The 26,381-nt window shown below is 45.3% G+C and overlaps 3 protein-coding genes across 10 annotated transcripts in view; 1 reads left to right on the top strand and 2 right to left on the bottom strand.

The window, feature by feature from the left end:
* The window catches only part of CFAP57 (cilia and flagella associated protein 57), a 46,633-nt gene extending 34,485 nt beyond the window's left edge, over positions 1–12,148 (bottom strand). Inside the window, exons 1-5 of one of the 4 annotated variants that reach the window (XM_053243442.1) lie at positions 12,001–12,148; positions 11,635–11,816; positions 10,305–10,621; positions 7,072–7,358; positions 6,232–6,439 (exon numbers count right to left, since the gene is read on the bottom strand). In XM_053243442.1, the coding sequence (XP_053099417.1) occupies positions 6,232–6,439; positions 7,072–7,358; positions 10,305–10,621; positions 11,635–11,791 (969 nt within the window). In that variant the 5' untranslated portion in view covers positions 11,792–11,816; positions 12,001–12,148. The other 3 variants (XM_053243443.1, XM_053243445.1, XM_053243446.1) reach the window with 3 other exon arrangements.
* Positions 12,066–20,596, top strand: EBNA1BP2 (EBNA1 binding protein 2). 5 transcript variants are annotated; one of them, XM_053243449.1, is made up of 10 exons: positions 12,066–12,203; positions 12,497–12,614; positions 13,255–13,338; positions 14,004–14,161; positions 15,629–15,752; positions 17,912–18,001; positions 18,240–18,315; positions 19,219–19,315; positions 20,052–20,214; positions 20,464–20,596. In XM_053243449.1, exons 2-10 carry the CDS (start codon positions 12,540–12,542, stop codon positions 20,512–20,514), a joined length of 918 nt encoding a protein of 305 aa, XP_053099424.1. In that variant the 5' UTR covers positions 12,066–12,203; positions 12,497–12,539; the 3' UTR covers positions 20,515–20,596. The 5 variants fall into 5 exon arrangements, with proteins under 5 accessions (XP_053099424.1, XP_053099426.1, XP_053099425.1 ...); XM_053243451.1 differs by having other exon boundaries at positions 12,198–12,218; XM_053243450.1 differs by having other exon boundaries at positions 12,198–12,257.
* Positions 20,597–21,971: 1,375 nt separating this feature from the next.
* On the bottom strand, positions 21,972–26,282 carry CFAP144 (cilia and flagella associated protein 144). The gene is made up of 4 exons (XM_053243455.1): positions 26,050–26,282; positions 25,012–25,071; positions 22,559–22,662; positions 21,972–22,260 (listed from the first exon to the last, which is right to left on the bottom strand). Exons 1-4 carry the CDS (start codon positions 26,183–26,185, stop codon positions 22,150–22,152), a joined length of 411 nt encoding a protein of 136 aa, XP_053099430.1. The 5' UTR covers positions 26,186–26,282; the 3' UTR covers positions 21,972–22,149.
* Positions 26,283–26,381: the final 99 nt, after the last annotated feature.

Here is a 26,381-nt window from a genome sequence, read left to right as displayed (position 1 = left end):
CAAGGCATCTCATTGGGACATACCCAAGCAGTACGTCTCCATCTCCGGGAGGGAACCACCAGCTGCTCTACTCCTGGGGAAGGACCCTTTGCAGAACTCGCCTCCCAAATGCCGTTTGGGTGGAGGCATACAAGTCAAGTCTATAATGCTTTGTGAATGTGGATGGACTTTTCCATATTGCCGCCTTGCAGATTTCCTGAACGGAAGCATTAGTTGCAAACGCTGCTGAAGCAGCCGCGGACCTGGTGGAATGTGCCCAGATGTTAACAGGTGGGGGCGTCCTTAGAGTCTCGTATGCCAGTACAATACACGCCCTAATCCACTTGGCGATGGACCTAGATGAGACAGCCTCACCCATGGATGATGGCAGGTAGGAGACGAACATAGTGTCCGTTTTACGGAAACTTGCCATTCTTCTAATGTACTGTCTCAAACATCGTCGTACGTCGAGCTTGTGCCAAAGCTTTTCTCATGGGTGTACAGGATATGGACAGAAGGATGGCAGGAAAATGTCCTGCGTGATATGAAGTTGTGATACAACCTTTGGAAGAGCGAATGGATCTGGGATCAGCCGGACTGAGTCCTGGGAGAACACACAGTACGACTTGTGCACTGACAACATCCTCAGCTCGGACACCCTTCTGGCTGAAGTTAGCGTCACCAAGAAAGCCACTTTTAGAGAGAGGAGTCTCAGTGAGATTGACCGGATGGGTTCAAACGGTGCCCCTTGTAATGCTCTAAGCACGAGATTCAAGTCCCACGATGGAAAGCGATGAACTACGGGCGGTGACAACAAGGTGGCTCCCCGTAAGAACCTTTTCAATAGAGATTGACTCGTTAACTTTGCAGAAGAGTCCTTTGCCAGCATTGGTAGCAGGGATGCCGCCTGCCTTTTTAGGGTGTTAGGTTTCAACCCCTTGTCTAGGCCATCCTGCAAGAATTGTAAAAGGTGTTTAAGAGAGGAGCAGTCGCTAGGTACCTGGTGTTTCTGTAACCATCAAAGAAACATCCGCCACGTCTATTGGTAGATTCGGTTCGTAGACACACGCCGCAAGGCCAGAATGGTTTCAGTTACTTTCAGAGAGATGCCCTGTGCGAGCAGCCGGCTCCGCTCAGTCTCCAAGCGGCTAGTTGGAACCAAGCCGGGTTGGGATGTTGTACCGGACCCTGAAGTAGAAGGTCTGGCCTCGCAGGAAGGTGCCATGGCCGGTCCACTGCCATGGCTATTAACTCTGCGAACCACGGTCTTCTTGGCCAATAGGGGGCCACCAGAATGACCTCTGCCTCTAGAATTCTGACTCTTCGGAGGACTCTCGTGAGAAGGGGAATCGGAGGGAACGCATATAGGAGGCCCCTGGGCCAGTTGCAGGATAGGGCATCCGTCCCCCATGCCGACTGGCAGGGAAACCTGGTTATGAATTTTTCCAGTTTCGCGTTGAGAGGGGTCGCGAAGAGGTCTGCCTCCGGGCGGTCCCACTTGGATGCCAACTGATCGAAGACTTGCTTGTTCAGCAACCACTCCCCCGGGAGCAGGTCCTCCCTGCTCAACCAGTCCGCGATGTTCAGGTCCCCCTTGACGTGGTGCGCTGAAAGCGAGCCGAGGTGAGTCTCCGCCCATGACAGAAGCAGCACTGACTCCTGAAATAGGGACTTTGAGCGCATTCCCCCCTGCCTGTTCACATGCGCCTTCGCCGTGGTGTTGTCCATTTTGATCAGCACATCTTTTCCTTGGACTGTCGGTTGAAGGTGTTGCAGGGCGAGCCGAATGGCCCTCAGTTCCAGCCAATTTATGGAATGGGATTGTTCCTGCTCGTTCCATTTCCCCTGGACCGAGTGCTGGAGGCAGTGGGCTCCCCAGCCCCTGTTGCTGGCATCCGTTGTAACTATTAATTTCGGGAATTCTAGGAAGCGTTTCCCCACGGACAAGTTCTGAGGGCGGCCCCACCACTGTAGGGACATTCTGGCCTTGGACAGGAGGTGGACCGAGATGTTCTGTTTCCTGGAGATGTAACTTTGGAAGCCCAGGAGGAACCACTGTAGCTCTCTCAGATGAAACCTCACCCACGGAACTGCCTCCAAGATTGAGACCATGAGGCCGAGGAGTCGAGCTAACAATAGGATCGGGGACTTCCATGCTAGGAAGGCTATTCCCGCTTCCGAGATGATGGACTGGATCCTGTCCTCTGGAAGGTAGACCCGGCCCTTCATCGTGTCTATAATAACGCCCAGATGACAGATCCTGTGGGCAGGTGTCAGATGGCTCTTGGTGTTGTTTATTAGAAACCCATGTAGTTCTAGGGTTGATAGGGTTATTTCTAGGTCTCTCTTTGCCAGGTCTGGAGAGTCTGATTTTAGGAGAAGATCGTTGAGGTACCAGAAAACATGTACCCCTTGGAGGCGCAGATGTGCCAGGACGGGTGCTAGGACCTTGGTAAACACCCTGGGTGCCGATGAGAGGCCAAACGGAAGGGCCCTGTACTGGTAATCCATCCCCGCGTACCTGAACCGGAGGAAGCGCCTGCTCTCTGGATGGATGGGAACGTGTAGGTAGGCCTCCTTTAAGTCTATCGAAGAGAGCAGGTCCCCTTGCTGTAGCGCCTCCAGTATTGAGCGGAGGGACTCCATCCGGAACTTGCGCGCCCTCACGTATCTGTTGAGGTGTTTCAGGTCGAGAACTGCTCTGCGGGAGCCGTCCTTTTTGGGTACAGTGAAAAGAATCGAGTAAACTCCTTTCCCCTCTTGTCCGGTTGGAACACGTTCTATCGCCCCAATGTCCAGAAGATGTTGAATGGCGACGGACATTGCTGCGTGTTTGGTAGAACAGCGTGAGCGCGGAGTGGGTAGGAACCTTGGGTGAGGAAAGGAGCTCAGTTCTATTCTGTATCCCGATTTTATCAAGTCCAGAACCCAGGCATCTGTAATGGTCTGGGACCACGTGGGGAAGTATCTGGTGAGTCGACCCCCTAGGAGCGAGACTCCTGAGTCAAGAGTTGGGGCTTCCCCTGTTGTTTTCCCTGTGTGTTGGTCGTACGACTGTAGGAGTTCCTGACGTTGAACCGCTGTCGGGGCCACGAGCCCCTGGAATCCCGAAAGTCACGATCCCTTCCCCTATAGGAGGGGCGAAAGGAACAAAATAGTTGGAAGTTCCGTTTGAATGGTGCTTTATCAGGCCTCCGAGGTGCAGAAGGCACGGTCTTCTTTTTGTCCTTAGATTCCACTAGGATATTTTCCAGGGCAGAATCTCCAAACAGTTTGGAGCCGTCGTATGGTAGGGCGGAGAGGTTGTTCTTTGAAGCCGAATCCGCATGCCATGCCTTAAGCCACAGGTGGCGTCTGCCTACGACAGATGCTGCTGAAGCTCTAGAGGAATAGCGGATGGAGTCGAGAGACGTGTCGGCTATTAGGGCCTGCGCCCGTTGCAGCTTTAGGAGCTGTTGTCTAAGCCGGCCAGATTCGGGGGGCGTGTCATCAATGAGGTCGTTTCGCCAAAGAAGGCTGGCCCTAGCTGCCATAGACGCCACTGCCAATGACCGGGTTGCCAGGGATGAGTTGTCATGAACGCGGCGGAAGGCGAGCTCCGCCTTCTTGTCAGATGCATCCTTCAAGAAGCCTTCGCCGTCCCTAGGGACTAGAGAGCCGCTGGTCAGCTGTGAGATGGGTGCGTCGGTGTTAGGTGTCTTCAACAAGGAAGAAGGTTCTTGTTGAAAGGAGTAAAATCTGGTGGCGGACGGTACTGCCTTCTTAGGTACACTCGGTGCGGCCCACTCTGCTTTGATGACTTCTGTAAAATAAGCTGGCATAGGTAGTGATAACTCATGGGGCTGTGCCCTCGGGAAAACCGCATCACCTTTGGGATTTTGACTAGGCTCAGAGGGAGTCTTTGATTGTAAGCCAATGGTATGTAACACCTTGGTCATGAGAGGGTTAAAATCTTCTGGGGTAAACAAGCACTGTGATACCTGTGATTGCTCAAGGTCTTCAGCCCCCGACCAGTCCCCCTCATCTCTATCTGGTCCGGGATCCCGCTCAGGGTCCCGTCTGCCCCTTTCCAGATCCCCGGGGGTGTCCCCTGCATCCTCTTCCAAGGGGGGGGGATGGTGCCAGCAGCCTTTTATCTTTTACAGGGCGTATGACTCTAGCCATGGGTTCCCCTGAATCATCCCCAGAAATTTCAGAGGAATGAATTGAAACAGGAGTCTTAGTAGACTTTTTTGACTTTTTTACGTGTTTTCTTTTAGACTTGGCTTTTTTGGGTGGTGGGGATGGGGAACTGGAGACAGACGATTCCTCAGAAGAGGAAGTGGGGGCATGCCTACGCCTTTTAGACTGCTTGTGCCTTTTGGAGGGCTTAAGGTGACTAATGGACTCAGAAATGGCTGATTTGAACCAAGTCTGCCATTCCGGGGGAACCTGAGCAGGAATAGTGGGCACAACTTCCTGTATCAAAGGCCCCTCCCCGCCACCGACTGCGCGGATCTCACCAAATTGCAAGTAGAGGGCGATGCAGTGGTGCCGGGCTCATTTCCCGCCCTTTCGGGGCAGGCGCCATCTTGGACATTGCGGAGATCGCTAGATGAAGCCGCCATCTTGTCCAAGCCCGTCAAAGCGCGGATCTCCGCTTGTGAGGGTGGTGGATCTGGAATGGGACAAGCCTTTCCCGACCGCAGCCGCTCAGTTAGATCTCGAAAGAGGGGATCCTCTGGGGTAGATCGTTGCTCCGCCGCCGAGCTGCGCGTAAAGCGCCTCGGTCTCTCCACACACTCTCTCCCTTCCGTGCTGCCTGAGGACTCGCCACCCGAGGGGGCGATCGACCGCAGAGCCTCTCCTACTGCCTGCTCGGACGGAGACCAGTCCGCAGACCGGGGCAGGGAGAATTGGGGCGTTAGATTTTGGCTGGAGCAAATAAGCGGCAGGAAGCGGATCCCCGGGTAGCCTCGAGCGCTTTGGAAAGTGCGAGAAGGGGTGTCCTGTCGGCACCAATACGTTAATGATCCTTCCCTGCTTTTTAAAACTCCTAACTGCATGCTCCATACATCGATGGCTGGGGATGGGGAGGGAAGGGGAGATGGATAAATGAGGGTGGGTAGCTAAGGACGCACAGAGGGGTTCTAGCTAAGCGAGGAAAGTCTAACAAGAATAATATATTTTTATTTTTATTTTTTATAACCAGAAAGACAAACACTGATGGACTGAACAACGGAAAGAAATACAAGAGGAAAAAGTACAAGCCTGCTAATGAGGAACAACGCGAGGAACAGCCTGCCAGGAGCAACACAGGACTATAAGAACTGCGGTGGGGTTATCCCCGTCAGGGCTATATAGGACTGTTTTTTCTAAATAAAATTTGCATAGTCCTGCCCAGGAGCACGTGACAAGGATAACCCAATGAGATGCCTTGATAGCAGCAACCGAGAAGTGGTTACCTGTGTAAGTGATAATGTGGGAGGATTGGCTCCCAAGAGTATGCTCCACATGCCCCCTCACTTCCACATCTGAGCATACTTTTCTTCCATGTCTTGTATGGTTTTTTTGCCTGGAGCAAGTTGATCAATATTAAGATCTTTTGGTTCCTTCTATTTATTTTTATTGACTTTTTTTTTTTTGCAGTTGTACTCTTCTTTAGACTTTAGGGAAAGAAGCCTTCCTCCCTCCCCTTCCTCCCTCTCTCTGATTGTTGCTGGTGCTCTTGAATGCAACCAGGAGAACTCTGTCTAACAGAAAGAACAAATAAGGGCACTGGAAACATTGTTTCTCTCTCACTCTTCCAAGAGATTGAGAAGATTTAGATGGCCAAAATTAAAGCCTCAAAACTTTAAAATGCGCATGAAAGCAAACCCCAGACATATCTGGCTGACAGTGTATGGTATAATGGCCTCACAAAGGTTCACAATGTATTCAGTTTTTATCCCCTTCTCACAAGAAACAAACCAGCTATATGCATTTGAGTGATTTCTCATCCTAGGCTACAGCTGCAGCATCGGGGGGGAGGGAGGGAGGTGAAGACAGCTGAGTAACAGCCTCCATGCCTGATTATACAGTTTCATAGCAGCATGGCCACTCAAATCATAGATATTTGTATGAATTCTTTGTATGGCTGGCATGACCGCATACCTTTCAATTTCATCCTTACCCTGAGAATCATCTTTGTAAGCTGATCTGGTTGGTTGACAGAAAGTTTCCTAGTAGCTAAGTCAAGGATCCAAAGACCTATTACTAACATCTCTTACCTACCCGTATCTCTCGGATCTCTCTGTAACCATCCTTTTCTTCTGACTTCTCAAACAATAGAACAATCCCTGGACCAGCTGAACAAGCAAAGCCCTTGGAATATGCAGCAACAGCAGAGACTCGGGGCAGAGGTACTTGAGGTTGTGCTTCAGAGTCATAAACCATCTCACTGGAGAATTCAGGTGAACTGGCAGCAGGAAACTCAATGAGGCTTCAAAAATAAGAAAGTTAATTAGCAGCAACCAGACAAGTCAAACGAATTTCAAATGTCGGGTGTGTGTAAACATAAATTCCTTCTGTTCATTTCAAACTTCTTGTGTGTTAAATGTTAGTGGTGCTATTGTGTAATTATTGAACAAATAATTCTCTCCAACCATTTGTGATATTAAGGCTGCAATTCTGTGTACACATAGTGCACATAATTGCACTTACAAGGTAGGTGTAACATACCGCAGGATGTAGGTCTGAGTAAATATGTTTAAAATATGTTTATATTCTAGTGTATCTCTGAGTTATCTTGAAGCAACTAAAACTTCAATCCTAGACATGTTTCTTGAGAAAGGATTCAAATAATACACAAACATTTATTTATATGGATTTTCAAATTTTATTTTTATAGCTTGAATTCATCCCCCAATCTTTGTGAGGCAGATCATTATTATCCCTATTTTACAGCAGAACCAAGAACGAGAGCTACGGTAGTAATTTGTCCAATGTCACCTGTACAATCATGACCAAGATCCAGTTTTCAGCCCCAGACTTCAGATCAGACTATCTACAGCACTGATATAATTCTGGCCTTCAGTGACTACTCCAAAATAAATGGTTTAAAGACTGCCTCACCTTTCTGATTCGTGTGGTGGCTCCTCCTTCACTATTTCACTGGTTACCTCTTTGCGTTCAATACTTGTCTCCCAGCGTAGATCACCAGAATCAAATAAGAAGAGCTTGCCTGTGTCAGTGCCCACAATCACCTTCTCTTCAGAGAGCCAAGCATGGGACAGATAGTTTTGAGGCTCCCCACGTAAGAAGTTGGTTTGTTTTAAGGTTCCCTCTGTGTATCTGAATAGTTTGAAAATGCCATATCCTGTAACACAAACTTGGGTGTTATCCTGTGGATTGAAGCTCACCTGGAAAGCAACATACCACAAAATAAGTAATTAATTGAGGAACATGCGTGTGCAATTGTCAGTGAACAGTTTTCCCTCTAACAGGGATTCCCAGATGTTGTTCACTACAACTCCCAGCATCCCCAGCTGCAATGGCCTTTGGCTGAGGATTATGGGAGTTGTAGTCCACAACATGTAGGAATTCCTGTTAGAGGGAACACTGTCAGTGAGTTAATTTTATTGTTTGAAGACCACAGGTCATCACAGTATTATAATATAAAATTTTAAAATTATGCAAACTAAGGAAAACAAACAGGAACAAAAATAATAAACATCTAATCAGGATACTTCAGTATAACTGGTCCCCATGATGAGATACTATAATCTATTTTATATTTATTTCTCTATCACATTTATAAACTGCCTAACATATAGATCTTCAGGCAGTGTACAACTGTTTAAAATACTGCAAAAACACACACAACAAAACAATCACAACAGTTTAAAAATATTGTTAACAAATAGCCTGAGAAAACTGAAACATCTTACTGTTTGAAGGCAGTCAAGAAATGGAGAAGCTCTTATAGTGACAGGGAGTGTGTTCCAAAGTCCTGGGGCAGCCAGAGAAGGTCCAATCCCACACTGCCACCAAATGAGCCAGTGGCAACTATAACCAGATCTCCCTACACAGGCTCAGTAGGCAGAGGATTCATGACAGAGAAGGCACTCTCTTACATACCCTGGATTTCGTATTTTGCTTGAATTTGTATTTTGGTGATTATATCAGCAACCAGTGCAGTTTGTTTAAAATCAATGTTATATGTTCTTTTTGGGTTATCCCAGAGACATAGGAACATAGGAAGCTGTCATATACTGAATCAGATCATTAGTCCATCTAGCTCAGTATTGTCTACAGAGACTGGCAGTGGCTTCTCCAAGGTTGCAGGCAGGAGTCTCTTTCAGCCCTATCTTGAAGATGCCAGAGATGGAACTTGGAACCTTCTGCATGCAAGCATGCAGATGCTCTTCCCAGAGAGGCCCCCATCCCCTAAGGGGAATATCTTACAGTGCTCACATGTAATCTCACATTCATATGCAACTAGGTCGGAACCTACTTAGCAAAAGGAACAATTCATGCTTTCTACCACAAGACCAGCTCTTCTGCTGGTCAGCCAGTCTGGCTAGCTGAATTCTACTCCAATTGCAGCTTCTAGACTACATACAAAGGCAGCCCCACGTGAGCACATTGAAAGATTCTAACCTGGAGGTTACCAGCATATGTACCACTGTTTTAAGGTCATTTACCTCCAGAAATAGATGTAACCAACATATCAGCCAAAGCTGATAAAAAGCACTCCTGCCCACTGCCTCAACTTAGGAATCCAGGGAGAGCTTTGGATCCAAGAGTACTCCCAAGCTATATACTTGTTTTTTCCTGAGGGAGTGTAACCCCATCCAGAAAAGACAGAACAGGCTCTAGAAACATCTCTCAAGTTCCAGGCCCCCACAATCAGTACTTTCGCCTAATTTGGAGTCAACTCTAGTTTGTTATGCCTCACCCAGCCCATTACCACCTCTGGGCAGGTGTTTAGGGTACTTATACCATTTCCTAAAGAGGTTGATATGGAGGAATAGATTTGGTTGTCATCAGCATATTGATAACACCCTGTACCAAATCACCTGGTGATCTCTTCCAGCAGTTTCAGGTAGATGTTAAAAAGCATTGGAGACCTGCAGAACTCCATACAGTAGCTCTTGTGTTAAAGAGCAACAGTCTCTAAGCAACACCATCTGAAATCTGCCCAAGAAGTAGGAACGGACCCATTGTAAAACAGTCTACCTAATCTCAACTCTCTCAGGGGACGCAGCAGGATACCATGGTTGATGGGTTCGAAAGCCACCAAGAAATCCAAAAGGATCAACAGAGTCACACGCCTTCTGTCAATACCTAATTGGAGATCCTCCATCAGACTGACCAAGGCAGTCTCAACTTCATATTCCACTCAAAAGTGAGTTATGGGTCTAGATAATCTGTTTCTTCCAAGACTGCCTGGAGTAAGTTTTAGACATTTACAGTAGATTCTTCCCATGACCTGGACAAATAATAACATTTTAGACGTAATAAATTCATCCATATTAGCCAGCAGAATGCTTCTAGTCAAACCCCTAAAATTAGACAAGAAGATAAACAAAAATATTTCTCTGGGGATAATGTTTTATTTTAAGGAGCTTGTGCGGAAGAAAACTTGTGCAAAACCCATCCAAAGCACAATCCCCTGCACTCCCCGCAAAATATATCCACATTTGAGAGTAGGGGAGCCCTCTGGAACAGGATTGTATGGGGAGAGAGCAGAAGGGGGAAGGGGAAACTATTGAAAATTGCTTCTCCTTGCACAAACACAATATTTCTGTTAACATAAGAGACACTTGGACACACCACTTACTATATATAAGAACAATGAATAATATTGTCAACTAACTCCTAAAGATGCTTCCACAGCTGAAAGGGGTTTATAGTTCAAGCAGTCAAAAACATTACAAAAAATGTTGCCAGGTGTCAGAAAAAGTTCAGTATATTGTATATAGGGTTGCACTGTTATAATAGCTCTGTTTTTCTTTGTAGATAACTATACAGTTCTACTTCAAGTAGAGGCTTCACTCATTAGTCAATTCTAAAGTGCATAATCTGCAAAATAGGCAAAGACTTCAGAGTTGGGCGACTACCACTCTTAATCCCGGGGACAGAAAGGGGGCAATGCTATGTTAAGTGCAATTGCTGATTTGCAATACCTGTGAATAGCAGATCTGTTACTTCACAATAAGAATATTTTCAAGTGGCAGCTTCTTGTACTAGGGCCTCCAAAGATGGGGGCACAATTTTTCCACTTAAGGTAATGACTAGTCATGATAATTATTTTGATTAATGTATCTGAGATGCCTGCCTGAAACAGTTTTCTTCTGTCTTACCTGATAGAGAGGGTTGTTTTGAACATCAACCTTGACAACTGCCATTGTTCTTTGCTTTTCCCACATCCAGTAGGCAAGGTTTGATTCAGGGAGTCCAGTCTGAGCCACTAGATATTTGGAATCAGGGGAAAAACCCAGGCTGATAAATTCCTGAACAGGGAAATCAAAGGTATTCAGGATCTTCCGTTTCTTGCATGGGACAGATGACAGTTCATAGATTGTGATAGTAGGTTTATCTTGTAATATCTCTGAAATTGCCAGATAGCGTCGGTTTGGACTAATTGCCAGTGCTAGCATTCCTTGGCTCTTTTCTGAGCCTATAAAGCACAAATAAAAAGTTTCTGTGAGCTTAATGTAGCATTAATGTAATGTTTTCATGAGCCGAGACTAAAAGAACAATAGATAATTCTAATGCTAAGGTTGCCCATGAAGTCTTTGCCTCATTTACAAAGGCTTCAAAATAAATACTTTAGGAAATCACTAAGTGAAATTAAATAGCTATGGAGATAGGAGTGAAGAACCCAGGAAATCCCACTAATTCCCTTTCTGTGGACACTGTGCTTCAGCCATTAAAGATTAGTCCACACAAAAGCTAAAATTATGGCACTGCACTGTAGTACGGCCAGAAGTAGGAGATTACTCAACAGACTTCAACAGACCCACTTGCTAGGCAGTGAATAATGTTTTAGCTAGTGGTAAGTCATGGATTTTGCTATTATTGCCAAACAGTCTAAGGATAATCTGTCAAATTGCTGAGAAATCCCTAGACGTAGGTTTCAAAACATAAGTCTGGTGTGAATATAGTTGTATTTTGGAAAAGCATGATCAAGATATGAACCTGGAAACTAAAACTGTTTATATTTGACTTATGGATAGAATATAACATGGGGAAAAGAAACCACTTTCCTAGCAAGTATCAAAGATCTGTGCAAACAAGTGGGTTCACAGATAGTTGAACAACCAACCCAAGTGCTTATTAATGGTTCTACATCAACATGGAGGAAGGGATCGGGTGGAGTGCCACAGAGCCCCCGTGCTGTTCAACATTTTCATGGACAAAGGAGTAGAGGTGGGGATGCCTAACAAATGTGAGGATGACATGAAGCTGGGGGAGATCATGAACATCTTAGAAGACAGAATCAAACTTCAAAATGATCTTCACAGGTTTGTACACTGGGTCAAACCCAGTAAGATGGTGCCATTTCCGGTTTTGAGCAGTGTGTGGGGTGGGGGTGGGGGGGTGCAAAGGTAGGTAGACCAACTGCACTCCCTCTTCTTTCACCCCTGGGAAAGTAGGGAAGGGTTAGCACGAGGGAGGAGGCTCGTTTACCTGAAATGAACTTCTGCCATTTCTGTTCTATATGATATTTCACGCAGCTATTCCCTGCGGGATAGACTATTATCTGCTCATCAAAGAAACAAATATTGTTCGCTACTCGAGACTGGAACCCAAAGACGTGGAGAGACTGTGCCACAATCACCGACATGGCGCCTGAGATTCAGCAGACTGTGCTGGAAGAGGAACACAAATGTCAGAGAGAGAGGGAGAGAGAGAGTCAGGCTGCATCCCACCGACTCCTACTCCCACCACGTGCGCTCTGAGCTCTGAGGATCCTCAGCTTGTCTCGCCAAGTCACTTTCCGTTACAGCTCTTTCTGTGCACCCATTCCCCTTCATATTCTACCCCAACTCTCACTTGCTAAAATTGTCACTCCGCTCTTCACGAAGACGCGGTGAACAACAAGCCACAGTGGAACTGGTCACCATGGAGACGGCGTCCAAGAGGCGAGGCTGCCTGACCGGAACAGGAAACACGTAAGGCAGCAGCGTCCCAGGGACCGGAAGCAATAGGATGCCTCGTGGTTTGTGAGAGACGGGCTAGCTGTCGTTATTCCGAGGGTAAGTAAATGAAGAGTTAAGTGAAAACTCAGCTGGTGAAAGTTTTCTCGGCCGGTAAACAGGATCATAGTACTTTAGAGTTAGAAGGCACCTTGGAGGTCTTCTAGTCAGTGCTCGAAACTGCCATAGCATAATGATGGGAGAAAGTTTTATGTGATGAATTTCTTAATTCTATTCTGTGTAACTGTTAAAGGTACAGCGGCCCAGTTGAAAGAAGGTAGTTGACAATTCTACCCCTATTTCCTGTCATGGTCTTGAGCATACTGCCTGACTGTTATTTATTTCTTCTGTAGGTTGGTGGGATCTGAGTCAAAACAACCCAAAGCATCAAGTGCAATGCCTCAGGTGGAGATGGACCAAGACATGTCAGCATCATCAGATTCTGAAGAATCTCTTATTACTGATCAAGAGGTGTGTTTGTGGCAGTACTCAACAGAAGTGAAGGCAGCTTGAATTTCACCTGCTGAGGACATGCAGGGGTTCTAGTAGTATGATGAAGCTAGGTTCCAAAATAGCCCGTGAGGGCTGATGGTGTCTTAATCTTGTCTGCTATTTTATTGTGGTGGGTTGTTTTTATGTTGTTAGTTATTGTTTTATTGTGTTGTGTTTTATTGTAAATGTCTTGAGCAGTGTGCTAGAGGGATGAGATAGAGATCTTCTAAATAAATAATATTGATATTATTCACAGTGGCCCTGTAAGCTAGGTTAATATCTTTGTCTCAGGTCTAAGACCAAAAACAGTTATTTTAGTTTGGTACTGGAGTGAGATTTGGGCTAGGGGGTTGCTGACTTGCAGCCACTTCACTGTGCCAGTTCTCAGTGGTACAGTGCAGTGTCTGTTCAGTATTTCAGATTGACCATGTTTATGTAGAGCAGATAGAGAGCTCTGTTGCCCAGCAATCCCTTACTGTTATGCTCACCTGTGTGCACACGCTCTCTCTTTCTCTCTCTTCTGTAATCAAGGGGTATAGGTGGGTGGCCTAACTTCTCTGATATTTGTGTGTTTCAGTTTCCTGGAGTGCTATTAATGTATCTCCTTTCTCCAATATAGCTGCAGGAGGCGTTTTCTAAAGGCTCACTAAAGCCAGGCCTAAATGTTGTGCTAGAAGGACGGCCAAAACCTTTCAACAATGTGGTGAGTGCTGGGTGATTGTGGCCTTGGTGGGATCAATGTGCGTGGGCATAATGAGCTTCTGCATGATATAAACTTAGCATTTAACAGGAATAAAATAGTCACAGATCAGTTATTCAGTTCACTCTGTACAATGAACCAGTACGTTGAGCTCAATAGCTGATAGCATTGCATTGTTGTTTTGGCATGACTTGGGGTTATTTATATGATTATCTGAAAGATCTTGCCTTTGAGAATACCATACACCAGAAATATGGTATTTTCTGTTTCATTCCCTTGGACTATGGGGACCTCTTGGAGAGAAGGCCAAATACACCGCGTTAGCATTTGACTACAAAAAAATTGGTATTCTGCATCTACTGTATCTCAGTTTATGCTGCCATTGTTGTAGCTGGATATTGCACTTACTTTTGCTTGCAGATGTTGGATAGGAAAAGCTTGAGGCTAAAAGAAACCCTCTATGACATCCATTTGGATATGGAACTCTTAGACGTATGTGTTGTCTCAGGGGAATCTGATCATTTAGTGGGGATACATGCCAGTGCAAGGTCTAGTTTATGGCTCTAGGGTGCATGTAGACAGAAAGTCTTTCAGAATTCCAGTGCTGTTTTGGTTGATGTGCTAGTTATCTTCCATGTTGAATTTATGCTTAATATGTTCCTCTCTAGAATGGATTGAAGCAGTGCCTGTCTGAATTTCAGAGGCACCTGGCCTGGGTGGAAAGGCTTGATGTTACCTCTCACCTGGCATTGAATGCCATTTCTAGTCAATTGCCCAACAACGATACTGTCAATCCTGAGGATGACTTCAAGAGAGAGATGAGCTTGTAAGTCTGTGTATATAAGGTAGATGTTTTTCCTGTGAGCCTGAATTGTTGCATTTGATCCATATGCACAACTAAAAAAATCACATCTTGCACATTCTACGTATTTCTGTGCTGCTCAAGTAGCTATTTGTATAGCCCACTGCACAAATGTAGCAGTGTAATCACTGATTTAATGTACATACATGAAGTTCCTCTGAAAACGCATACTAAATGGATCTTGATGCTGATGATATTGGTCTTACTTATCTAGATTGTGTTTAAGACTATGGATCATTTCCTTTGTATAAGATGACTATTACTTGCCCATTGAAAAGGGAAAATGCTATATTATGTTTTTGCTTTGCACTTGGTTTGGTTCTTTATGCTGGATGGTCACTGTGCCAGAACATTTGCCAGTGCAAGATAATTGCAATCCCAGGCACTCACAACAGCATAGATAACTGCACAACAGCTGCAGAAGCAACTGTTAATATTGCAATACCAACAGTCCCTCACACAACATCCCTACAAAACGTGTGTGCGCGCACACCTTAATCATGAATTGTCAGTGCACAACAGTCCTCATACTAGTGCTTTTATTGTGTGGCTGATTAACACATGACAACTGCTTCAGTGCCAGGATCTTGCCCTATCTTGTCCACATCCCCTTAATAATGCATAAATAGGCTGGCAGTGAGAGCCTACAGTGCCCCCCTCCCTATCAGAGGTCACCCATAGCCCAGAAGTTAAGAAGACAGCAACTGATGCCTGGGGGCACAAGCTTTAGGGCTCCTTAAACAGGGTTTTATAGCCTGGACATAGCAGCAGCCTGCAAACCATCTTTGGGCCAGAAAAAATGCTAAGGCTAAATGAAGGCAAGCAGGCAGGACTGCCATTGCAGTTATAAGATAAGCTGGCCACCTCTATAGCCCTGTGGTTAGGAGAAGGCCTATGTATGGAATCAAAGGGCCACAGTAACCTTGTAGAAGAGTTTGAGTCATGCTCTGGGACCAGGGATTCAGCACATACATTGCTGGGAATGCTACACACGTTTTGTTGGGGTTTTTTTTGTGTCTGTGGAAAGGGAAGCATTTGAAAGGGAGTCACATGGAGACAAAAGAATGCAAACTACAAAAGCAGCAAGCTCACAGAAAGCAATACCATGAACTACCCTGTAGCTCCGAGTGAAAGAACAAAACAGTGGGGAAGCAGGAGGTGAGGGTTCAGGCCCCACTCGTAGAGATATGAATGTGGCCTCCACAAGGCCATGCCTACCACTTGGGCATACTGCTGGCAAAAGTAATGTTTGATGGAAAATGACAGTGGGACAAAGATGCTTTTATTTTGTCTAAATCTATACTAGTGTTTGGCACTGTGGCAGCTAGGTCATAACACCTGCATGAAACCTACCTACGTTGCCAGAGCATAAAATATGTAGCTGCCAACAGGATAGAAAAGCTTTAATGTGCGATCCTTTTGTTTTCCCAGTTACCATCAGGCCCAAACATCGGTTCTAGAAGCCTTACCTCAGCTACATCAGCTCAAAATCCCTACTAGACGACCTGATGACTATTTTGCAGAGATGGCAAAATCTGATCAACAGATGCAAAAGGTAGAATGTGTAGCCCCTCTAATATGTTTGTCTACTTCTATAATGGATGTCTTTATAGTTTCAGATTCAAAACTGTGGCATGTGCTGTCTGGTAGTTTGATAATGCCCAATGGTAATGCCCTAGAAGAAGATGGAAGGAGAAAATAACCGCTTCTGCATAGTTCTTTTCAGTATGAATGGTACTTCACATTATTAAGTGTTAATCAAATTGGCCATAAGTTGCTTCATTCAGTTTGAATTGGCTCAAGTCCTGAGCCAATTCACTGTATACCAATACACTTGGTGTACAATTCAATTGGTGTACAATTCACTGTACATCAAGTGACTGTACAATGATTTTGGATTGAATCTCTATATAATTCTCTAAGTAGTACCCATGGCTAATCCTGTGTGTGTCAGCTCTCGCGAGAGTTCGTGAGCAACTGCTGGGAGTTGTGAGAGCTGGTGAGGAGGGAGGGAGACTGAAGAGGAGGAGGTGCTGCCATTGTGAGCCGCCGAGGACGACTGAGCAGGCGGTGAAAACGGGGTTGCTGGCCTCCTTGCGAGAACAAGAGCTGGCAGAAGGCAGGGGAGGTTGAGGAGAAGGCGGTGGCGCCTTCTAATTTTCATTCTGTGTTTAGTATTATTTATTTACACAGTCAGACAGGTGTTATTGACTGGTTTGTTTTATCCAGACATCGAGTCCTTCCCAAGGACCTGGGATGGCTGAATTTTATTGTCAATGTTGTTGCTGTTATAGATATCGTCGCAGAATATAGGCTGTTCCCAGTAAAGTTGTTTTTTGTAATTGGCTGATGGTGATTTCTGTGGCCCCTATGGTGTTGACGTGCTCTTCAAGGTCTTTTGGAACTGCACCCAGGGCACCAATTACCACTGGGATTATTTTGGTCTTTTTCTGCCACAGCCTTTCAATTTCAGTTTGTAGATCTTTGTATTTGGTGATTTTTTTCTATTTCTTTTTCTTCTATTCTGCTATCCCCTGGTATTGCTATGTCGATAATTTTGACTTGTTTTTCTTTCTTCTCGACTACACTTATATCTGGTGTATTATGTGGCAGATGTTTGTCTGTCTGTAGTCGGAAGTCCCGTAATATTTTTACATCTTCATTTTCTTCAAATTTTTCAATTTTATGGTCCCACCAATTTTTGGCTACAGTTTATTATTTAAACTGTATTTAAACTATTATTTATAGTGTTTATTATTATTATTAATTATTATATCCCTCTCTTCCTCCAAGGAGCCCAGAGTGGTGTACTACATACTTGAGTTTCTCTTTCACAACAACCCTGTGAAGTAGGTTAGGCTGAGAGAGAAGTGACTGGCCCGGAGTCACCCAGCTAGTATCATGGCTGAATGGGGATTTGAACTCGGGTCTCCCCAGTTCTAGTCCAGCATTCTAACCACGACACCACGCTGGCTGGTTTAGACATCCTTTCAATGTTTCTCATTCCTTTTCAGCTACTCTGAATGTCGTCTTTGATCTTATATAAATAGTACTGTTCCCTAGCTTCTTTATTATTTCCTAGTACCTAGGAAACTGCCGATTTCCTACTCCATTGTCAAAGTGATGTAACTAAGGCTATAGCAGCAGCACTCAGACTAAGATGTGTGAATAGAGTGCATCTGCTAATGGAGGACCACTTTTCACTGACACTGCCTTCTCTCTGCAGTCCCCTGTACCTGCCAGAAATATGTCTCTAAGAGTCTCCTAACCCTCGGAGACGTGTTTTCATTAGGCACAGGAGACTGCTGAGAGAAGCAGGGTGGGTATTGATAGCAATTGCCCTTCCTATGTGCAAGCAGAAATATGTTGCTTATGCAGCTCTTAGTCTGGATGCTGCCCAGTGTGCCTGATAGCTGTTGCTTTTTTCTTCTAATCATATATTTAAGAAATAACAGTAGGTTGCTAGTTCCTAACATGGCCATTGTCTCATCCTAGAAGTCCCCTCTGGAAAGAGGTTTTTTAATGAATAGCTAGAGTCTGAGTAGTCCTAAAGGGCTGTAGCAAATGTGGAATGCCATATTTAGAACACAGCATTATTAAAAAGATGTATAAATATCTGTTGTCATCATAGATTAGAACAGTTCAGAGCTACTAATTGCAGGAGCCTGCCTTCATCTGCCCAAGAAACATGTTTGTTTGCTTTCTCCTTACTAGATTCGCCAAAAGTTGAAGAGCAAGCAAGAAGCAATGGAAAAGTCTGAAAGGGCCAAACAGCTCCGTGCTCAGAGAAAATACGGCAAAAAGGTAAAGAGAAAATCTGGGATAAAGTCCCTTGAATTGGAGGAGAAGGCATGCCTACTGTTTGTTTGGCAGTCTAGGAAGTGGAATTATTTGGGAGATGGGTCCAGCTACTGATTCACACATAGGACTCCTGATCTGCAGAGTGGGGTGTATGTGTGTGCATGCGCAAAAGGGGACATCTTTTTGGAAGAGACTGGGGTTCAGGGGAGAACAAGTCTAATATGCTATTTCTTGTTGACAGGTACAAACTGAGGTGCTTCAGAAGAGGCAGAAAGAGAAGTCCACAATGTTGAGTGCAATTAAAAAATACCAGAAAGGTGAGGCTCTTTCTCCCTCATCTTTTACTAGAAGAACCAGAAACAGGGTATGATGTATAATGCAGGAACTTGTACTTGTGGAAAAATATGTAGGATCTCTGGCAACTGCTCCATTGGAGAAGCAAGATAAGCATGGCTCTCTTACTATGAAGAATTGTCCCAGTAGATCTTGATCCTGGGTTCCAAGCTCGGCAGCCATAGCTTTACTGGGTAACAGGCAAGTCTCTGTGTCAGCATCGCTTCATCTGTAAGTGGATATGGGATCCACCAACCAGATGGCATTTGTTAGCATGGGAGGTTAAATGTATGAGCTCTATTGACAGTTATGCTGTGTTAAGAGTCCATGGTTTTTTTGTTGCCCGTCAAGTTTTTCTGCAGACTTGCTCTCCTGCTCTGCAGCACATTGATCTAGTTATATCCCTTAGCAAAATATTAATTTGCATGTATTTTTCCTCTCTAAAAGTAATTGGTCATTTTAAGCTCTTGCCTGAATTAAAGTTTCTGAATCAGTACATTAGACAATCATTTGTTGCTGTATATTGGGACTTTATGGTTGAGAATGCCAGAAAGGATAGGCTGTATTGTCTCTTCACCTTTCCTGATGCACTTATCATACTCTTATTTTGAGGCCTTTGTAGTAATTGGTTACTATCCTGTATTACCTTTGTGTTTGGCACAGTATCACCTAGGTGCTGCCACCAGTTCATAAAACTCTGTCTGGTAATCATTCCCATTTTATCAGCACATGAGATTGTTAGATCATGGGACATTATCACACTGCTTATATGCTGTTTTATATGTGGTCCTAACCCTCTGGGGATTAAGGAGGTTGTGCAGTGCTTATTCTGTAGCCCATCTCTGGCATGGCTTTAATGTGCCTCATCCATTGTGCCCTTCATGTAGGTCTTTCAGACAAGCTGGAATTCCTTGAGGGGGAGCAACAACCAGCTTCTCAGGGCAAGAAGAAGGATACAACTGGAAACCAACTGAATAAGAAAGGGTAAGTTCCAAGATGTGGCAAAATTTAGGCAAGATCTATATTTCTTTGCTTTGTCACCAGGAACAGGAATTCTATTGCATACTTCTTGTTTGTGAAGGAGCACTGTTTTGTATTTTCAAGTTAGTTCTTTGTATAAATTAAATGCTTGCATTCTTCCAAGAACAAAAGTTGATCCACTAAAAAGTATTTTACTGATGTTTATTCTGTTGCTGTTCAGCCAAAACTTATGTGTATACATACACACACACACACGAATCTTAGTAACTGGATGTAGAGAGGAGATTCATGTTTTAAATCAATAGGTATGAAAGGAGGTGGATCATGCTTCTGAACATCTGGGACTAGCATTGCCAAGGAACATGATCACCACAGCTAGGTAGAAGGCTTAGCGTATATATTGGAATTTGCTGAGAACCAGAGCCTTGATACCCATGCCATTTGTGTACATAGATGATGCAAATTGGCTACTGGTTTCTGTTGTGTACAGTGTTTCTTGATGTTGACTGAGTAGCTTTTGTTGTTTTAGAACATGGCATAGTTTGTTGCTATTTCTGTGTAGGAGCTTCTTAAAGTGAAGCAGCAAAGAGAGTATTTTCTTCTTTCTCAGGGTGGGAGTGGCTGGCAGGCAGGCAAACTACATGCTGAGATGCAGTCTGTGATATAAAACCTTGGTAAGAGGTTATTCTGTGGTTATTTGAATATGACCCTGGGTGTACTTGGTTTGTTTTTCTTTCAGACCAAATGCCAAACGACGCTACAAGAATCAGAAGTTTGGTTTTGGTGGGAAGAAGAAAGGTTCAAAGTGGAACACTCGAGAAAGTCACAATGATGTCTCCAGTTTCCGTGCTAGTGTGGCTCACAACAAGGGCTCTGGGAAAGCAGGAAAAAGGGGTGCCAATGTGAGTATTCACCATGAACAGGAATGGGCTCTTGTTGCAGTGGAATGTAGTATGACTGTATTCTAGATAAGCTTGGCAGTTAAGGTAATTCTGTAATTTTAATGAGAAGCAATCATCTCAGAATGTCTAGCTATGACTGGGATGTTTGGGGAGTATTCATTTTGGCACACAGCTCTCTCTCTCTTTCCTATGTAGAGTGGAAATAAAGTGGTGAGATGATAGCCAACTCTGTACTTTTTCTCTTTGCAGAAGAGGCCTGGCAAAAAGATGAGGCAGAAAATGAAGAACCGTTCCCGCTGAGAAATGAAATTAATAGACTTTTCTTCTTTGTGAGGTCTGACTTGCTTCTAGAATAAAGGCACGTAGCCGTGATTTGAGGTTAGCCTTGACCTACCTGGCCACTTTGTCTGCTATGAAGTTGGCAGATGATATGGTACTACCTGACGCTGCAAATACCAGTGCTGGTGTGCAGATAGTCTCGGATAACTTCCTACTGCCTCTCTTTCTTGTTAAACACCAACTTGGTCTTTCCTGAATCTCCTTGAGTAAGACTGTCAATTAAACCATTTTGAAAACGGTTGACCAATTCATCCATACTTTCAAGTTGGAAAAGATCCCCTCTTGTTGGCATTGGGATGAACTCACGTATACCTTAAATTATCCGGGCAAACTAATACAGGGCAGTGGCTTGTGCACCAGATGCTGCTAACCACTCAGCAGCTACGTGTTCTGTTGGAAGAAATCTCTATGTTAATGGAGGCCTAACCCAGCCATAATGCTAGAGGCTGCCCTCTCAAAGCTATTTCTAGCTGCACAGTGTTGAAACAGAAGCTTCCATGCTTCTGCTGCTTCATTATTCTCCCTGCTTAAGGACATTGGATCCTCCTCCCCCATTCAGTGTCAGAAGCTGGCGGTCTAACAACAAGCTGCCTCATGAGCTGCTGCTACCATTGCTTCTTGCTGGGAAACGGATTCTCCCATCTCTCTTCACTAAACAGATTCCTGCATAAAATAAATACAGGAGAACCTCCATATTTGCAGGGGTTCCATTCTCTGCTGCTACTATGGATATGGAAACCGTGAATAGAAGGCATTGAAGTAATGGGATTGCAGGGCTTAGGGTCCTGGAGGTTGGGGAAAATGTCCAAAATAAGAAAATTGCCCTAAAAGCACGGTGTGTGTGTGTGGTGGGGGAGTGATCTACCATGATCCTTGAGTCCCCAGCAGCACAGCAGTGCCCCCAATAGCAGAGAATCGGCCACAAATCACGTTTCCCCCCGGTTCCTACACACACACACACACACACACACACACACACACACACACACAGTTCCCTCTAACAGGGATTACCAGATGTTGTTCACTACAACTACCAGCATCCCTAGCTGCAATGGCCTTTGGCTGAGAACTATGGGAGTAGTAGTCAACAACATCTGGGAATCCCTGTAAGAGAACACTGGTCCCCATTCTGAGGCTCCCAATCCCCAAAGAGGCAGAAATTTTATTTATTTATTTGATTTATATACCACTCTTCCAAAAATGGCTCAGGGCGGTTTACACCAAAATAATGTAAATGATCTCTAAGGTCATTTCTGGCCACCCCCAAGCTGCAGATACGCTAAATTCAACCCCTTAGTTGCCCATTTTTCCACATATACCGAGGTCAGGTGCCAATTCCCCAACCACGGATGTGTGGAACTCCAGATATGGCGTCCGTGAATATGGAGGTTCACCTGTAAAGTAGGAACAGCAACAGGTAAAATTTTGGGTCAGGTTTACTGTAAGCACTAAGTGTTCCAACAGTGAGGGACCTTCCTTACTTGAAAGCTATTCTGCTGTACATGACAATTGGGAGACTGGGAAATTGCAGGTCAGAAACCCTGAGTTCGTGTCTAAGCTTATTCTGTTAAGCCCCACCCCAATCATATGGTGCCCTTATCTCTTCTCTTTTGGCGGCTGCAGACGCCACACGGCGGCCATGTATCTGCTGATTTCAGTGCTCCGACTTGGGAAGTACAGCCTTGGATCATTCCGGTTGATACTGGTCTGCAAAGGAGAGTTTGATCAGAGTGTTAACAACTTATGACATAAGGGAAGAACAAGCAATTGGTTACTTAAATTGAAGCTCTCTTCATCCCTATTTGATTAAATCTTTGACCTCTAACTTGTCATTAGTATCTGTTGAACTTTTTCAAGGCTGTTTCCACAGCTATCACAGCTAGGATTCTTAAGATGTTGAATTAAGTAGTGGTGTGGCAATCGCCATTCTTCTTTGTCACCACCACCACCACCACACATGCACAGGCAACATTTGCTTCACACAAACTCCTTGAAACCCACTCACCAAAGGTGTGGTAAACCAGCCAATTTCCTGGCTTACTGTTTGTGGTTCTGTGTATTTTTTGGTTGGTTCAAGTGCAGCATGATGAATAAGTTTCAGGAACTTATCTGTTGGGAAAAGAATTGAGGCTGGGAATGATGAAGTCTAGACTGTGAGTGCAATGCACCAAAAGTTACATACGTATCAATTATATTATTTACTGTGGAAGTGTAGACCTCTATAAAATGTTCAGACCCCATTGATTTAAATAGGACTTGTCTGCTGGGTTGTGACATTAGTCAGTCTGTTAGATTATTTGAGCATGTTACTGGGTCCTGCTCCTGGGAAATAGGCTGACAGTGATCTAGACCAGGGATTCTCAACATGTGGGTCCCCAGATGTAATTGGACTTCATCTCCCATAATTCCCAACTAAAGGCCGCTTGGGCTGGGGATTATGGGAGCTGAAGTCCAATAACATCTGAGGACCCACATGTTGAGAAACCCTGAGTGACGACATCAGCGTCTTGCATGTTTTTGTGAATCAGTGTTGTAAGAAAATGTTTTCCTTACCATATATGCTGAACTGCCAGAAATATGTTGGCAAACCAGTAACACTGCAATCAACAACACTGTTTCTCGAATGGCAAGATCATAGGATAGCCAGTATTCTGATAAATCCTGTGTAGTTTAGATACATAAACTATGAGTATACCTAATTCTAGGGATGTGTATGGAACCGGCGGGGACCACTTCAGGGGGTGTCTAACTTTAAGGGCAGGGGAGGGTTCACTTACCACCTCCAACCACGTTTCCCTCGCTGGTGCTTGGTTTTCCAAAAGCCCTTCAGGGCAGCAGCGTACCTCCCTGCTACTTCATTTGCCCCATTGTCTGGATGTGACCAGAAGTAGTTAGCGTGCCTGCACGCGCATGGCGCACTCATGAGTATGCATGCTGAGTGTGCTCGCTACTTCTGGTCACATCCGGGCAAATGGGGTGGCAGGGAGGTATGCTGCACCCTTCCCCACCCTTAAAGTTAGACACTCCAAACCGGCAGAATCGCCGGTTCCATGCACATTCCTATCTCATTCATAAAGTGGAAATATGAGACAAACTTAGGAAGCTGCCTGATACTAAGTCCATCTAATTTGATATTGTCTACACTGATGACAGCTGCTCTCCAGGGCTTCCGTCAAGCAATCTTTCCCAGCCCTAACTACCAAGGAATGAACCTGGGATTTTCAACATGCAAAGCATGTTCTCTTTCACTGAGCTAACCAATAGGAACTAGTACTGTATTATTAGGCTGGCCTTTGTCCTGAGGTATAGGTAGCCAGCCTCTGGTTCAGGTGCCAGAAGTAGCACAAGCCACAGAACTATGTAGTGCATGCAAACAAAAGCTTACTTCCACATTTTAAACTCTAGTTGGTTCAAATAAAATTATCTCTCACTTCTGTGCAATTCTTTTCCTGCAAGTTCTTCTTTATTATGGCTCTTATCAGCTTGTTGAGAAAGCTTCAGATTAGGGGTGTGCACAGAACCGCACAGTTGCGGTCCGGCACTGTGGAGGGGGTCCCTTTAAGGGCGGGGAGGGTTTACTTACCCCTCCCGCCGCTTTGCCCCCTCCAGCGCCCGTATTTTCTGTAGAAATTGGGGCAGCAGGATACCTCCCCGCCGCCCCTTCTACCTCCTCATTGCAAAAGGCTGCAACAAGCCTTCTGCGCACGCGGCACGGCGCGCGAGCTTCACTTTTACCCGACGCGACGGGCAGACTGGGCCTCCGACCGCCGGAGGCCCGGTCTACCCACCGGGACAAGGCCGGGTAGACCGGGCCTCCGATCACCGGAGGCCCCGTCTACCCGGCCTCGTCCCAGTCGGAGGCCCGGTCTACCTGTCGCGTCAGGTAAACGTGAAGCTCGCGCACCGCGTGTGCAGAAGGCTTGTTGCAGCCTTTTGCAATGAGGAGGCAGAAGGGGCGGCGGGGAGGTATCCTGCTGCCCCAATTTCTACAGAAAATACGGGCGCTGGAGGGGGCAAAGCGGCGGGAGGGGTAAGTAAACCCTCCCTGCCCTTAAAGGGACCCCCTCCACCCGGACCGGCCAGGTCCGAACCGGTCCGGAGGCCTTTACAATGGCCTCCGGACCGGTCCAGACCCACCCCTACTTCAGTTGCAATTTTTCTATCTATACATGCTGCCTTGTACAGAATTCTGCTTACCTTGAAAACTTAGATAAGTCATCTTGCAGTGACAGAAACTGATCCAATAAAATATAGCTTCCTTGTTTATAGTTCTTTTCTCTAGGAATTGCCTATTGACACATTCACAGAATGATCAAGGGGTTTTTTTAACATACAGAGAAAAACATTTCATCTGTGAAGTTCCCTATATGCTCTACCATCCCTTTCTGATACATATTTAGAAGACAGTTCTTAAGCAGTTTTGAATAATCTCAGCATTAAAAAGCAAAGGCTTCTTACCATCTGCAGGCTCCTCTAAGTTATCATGCCAAGCCATAGGCTTTCCAGCTATGGTATGAACTGTGCAAAAGCAAGAAAATATAAGTTAGGCACTAGTGGGCCTCCAGCAGTAGGCCTAGCAGAAGTCTGGACTAACAAAGCTAGAAAAATAGTAATTTTTCTATTATGTGCTTGAGAAGAAGAGCATTTTCTCAGTGCAGGTGTCTAACTAGCAGGACCAGAAAGATGTATTTTGGGTAACTGATGCTTATGTTTGGAACACAGACAGATGGTATAGGGAGTCTCTGAAGGGTGCCCATCTTTTTAAGAAGGAAAATCGGGCTTGTGGGCAGGGGTGCAGCTATAATTGAGTGGATGGGTTCAAAGAACCTGGGGGCCCCAACTCCACCCCTCCCTATTTTCTTCACTGTCTCCCTCACTCAGAGGAGCCTCTGGGGAGAGGTGTGAACATGGCTCCCTGTCCCTTAGCTACGCCCCTGCTTGTGGGGCAAAAAGTCAATTCGGAAAGGATTTCCAATGGGTTTCAGATTTATGTATTGGTTTTCTACTCCTGTTTTTTAAATTGAGCCTCTGGGTTACAAATTCAGCTACATAAAGAACCGTGAAGATGTGAAGCCAAATACTGTAGCTTTCTTTTGTAGATTCCAAAGAAATTCAACTTGGACCCGAGGATGTAGTCTATACATCCAGTGGTGCTTTTGTGCAGTCCCATCTATCTATGCAAAATTAGGAACACCCAATACTGCAGAGGACTGATACTCTAATTTCCATTTGGGCACTAAGACTCGCCTTATAGATACACGCACACACCCTACACCATCTTAATCTGCTTCGTCTAATAAAGCAGGCTCTTGCCTAGAAAGTCCACGCTACAGCAAATGAAGGTGAAGTTTTATTTGTATGCGACGGAAACTCGGCCCAGCACTGGAAGTTGCAGCTTGGCATTGCCCTATAAAGATGCTGTATGGGAAGGGTGGCCCCTTCCCGGGGCACACTCATGCCTAGCTCAGCCCTGTGCTACACCCCCTAATACCATACCCTTTAGGAGTGGGTTCAGCCCGAACTCCGTGTGCAGCCGCTGGCATCGCAGTTCCTTCCGGACCGTTTCGCAGAAGATCTTGTTCTGACTTACTGGGTCAAGCGGCTCCTTTGGCAACCGCGCGGCCCCGGCCATGTGCAGCAGTACCCGAGAGGTTATGCTCACAATCCCCGACTCCCCTTCTGCGGCTGGCTTTTTTTTTTTTTTTTTTTTTTTGGTCTCCTAGCAACAAAACAGGACGTCGCAAGGGCAATTCTGATCCCGCCCCTTCTCTCTCACTGGCGGAAAAGTTAAAGCTCCCAAAGCGCTGATTGGCTATTGCGTGCAACCC

The sequence above is a fragment of the Hemicordylus capensis genome, chromosome 4 (assembly GCF_027244095.1).
Source record: "Hemicordylus capensis ecotype Gifberg chromosome 4, rHemCap1.1.pri, whole genome shotgun sequence".
Lineage (NCBI taxonomy): Eukaryota > Metazoa > Chordata > Lepidosauria > Squamata > Cordylidae > Hemicordylus > Hemicordylus capensis.
Note: the sequence above shows the minus strand (reverse complement) of the source record. Positions and strands in the feature narration are given on the sequence as shown.

What these genes read in the sequence shown, in the direction of transcription:
- EBNA1BP2 (XM_053243449.1), top strand. Translation starts at nt 12,540, where the DNA reads ATGCCTCAGGTGGAGATGGACCAAGACATGTCAGCATCATCAGATTCT. An exon ending in CAAAACCTTTCAACAATGTG is followed by an intron (nt 13,339 to 14,003) that starts GTGAGTGCTGGG and finishes GTTCCTCTCTAG; the next exon opens with AATGGATTGAAGCAGTGCCT. An exon ending in AACCAACTGAATAAGAAAGG is followed by an intron (nt 19,316 to 20,051) that starts GTAAGTTCCAAG and finishes TTTTTCTTTCAG; the next exon opens with ACCAAATGCCAAACGACGCT.
- CFAP144 (XM_053243455.1), bottom strand. Translation starts at nt 26,185, where the DNA reads ATGGCCGGGGCCGCGCGGTTGCCAAAGGAGCCGCTTGACCCAGTAAGT. An exon ending in GCTGAACCCACTCCTAAAGG is followed by an intron (nt 25,072 to 26,049) that starts GTATGGTATTAG and finishes GCTTTTGCACAG; the next exon opens with TTCATACCATAGCTGGAAAG. An exon ending in GCTGGTTTACCACACCTTTG is followed by an intron (nt 22,261 to 22,558) that starts GTGAGTGGGTTT and finishes TCTCCTTTGCAG; the next exon opens with ACCAGTATCAACCGGAATGA.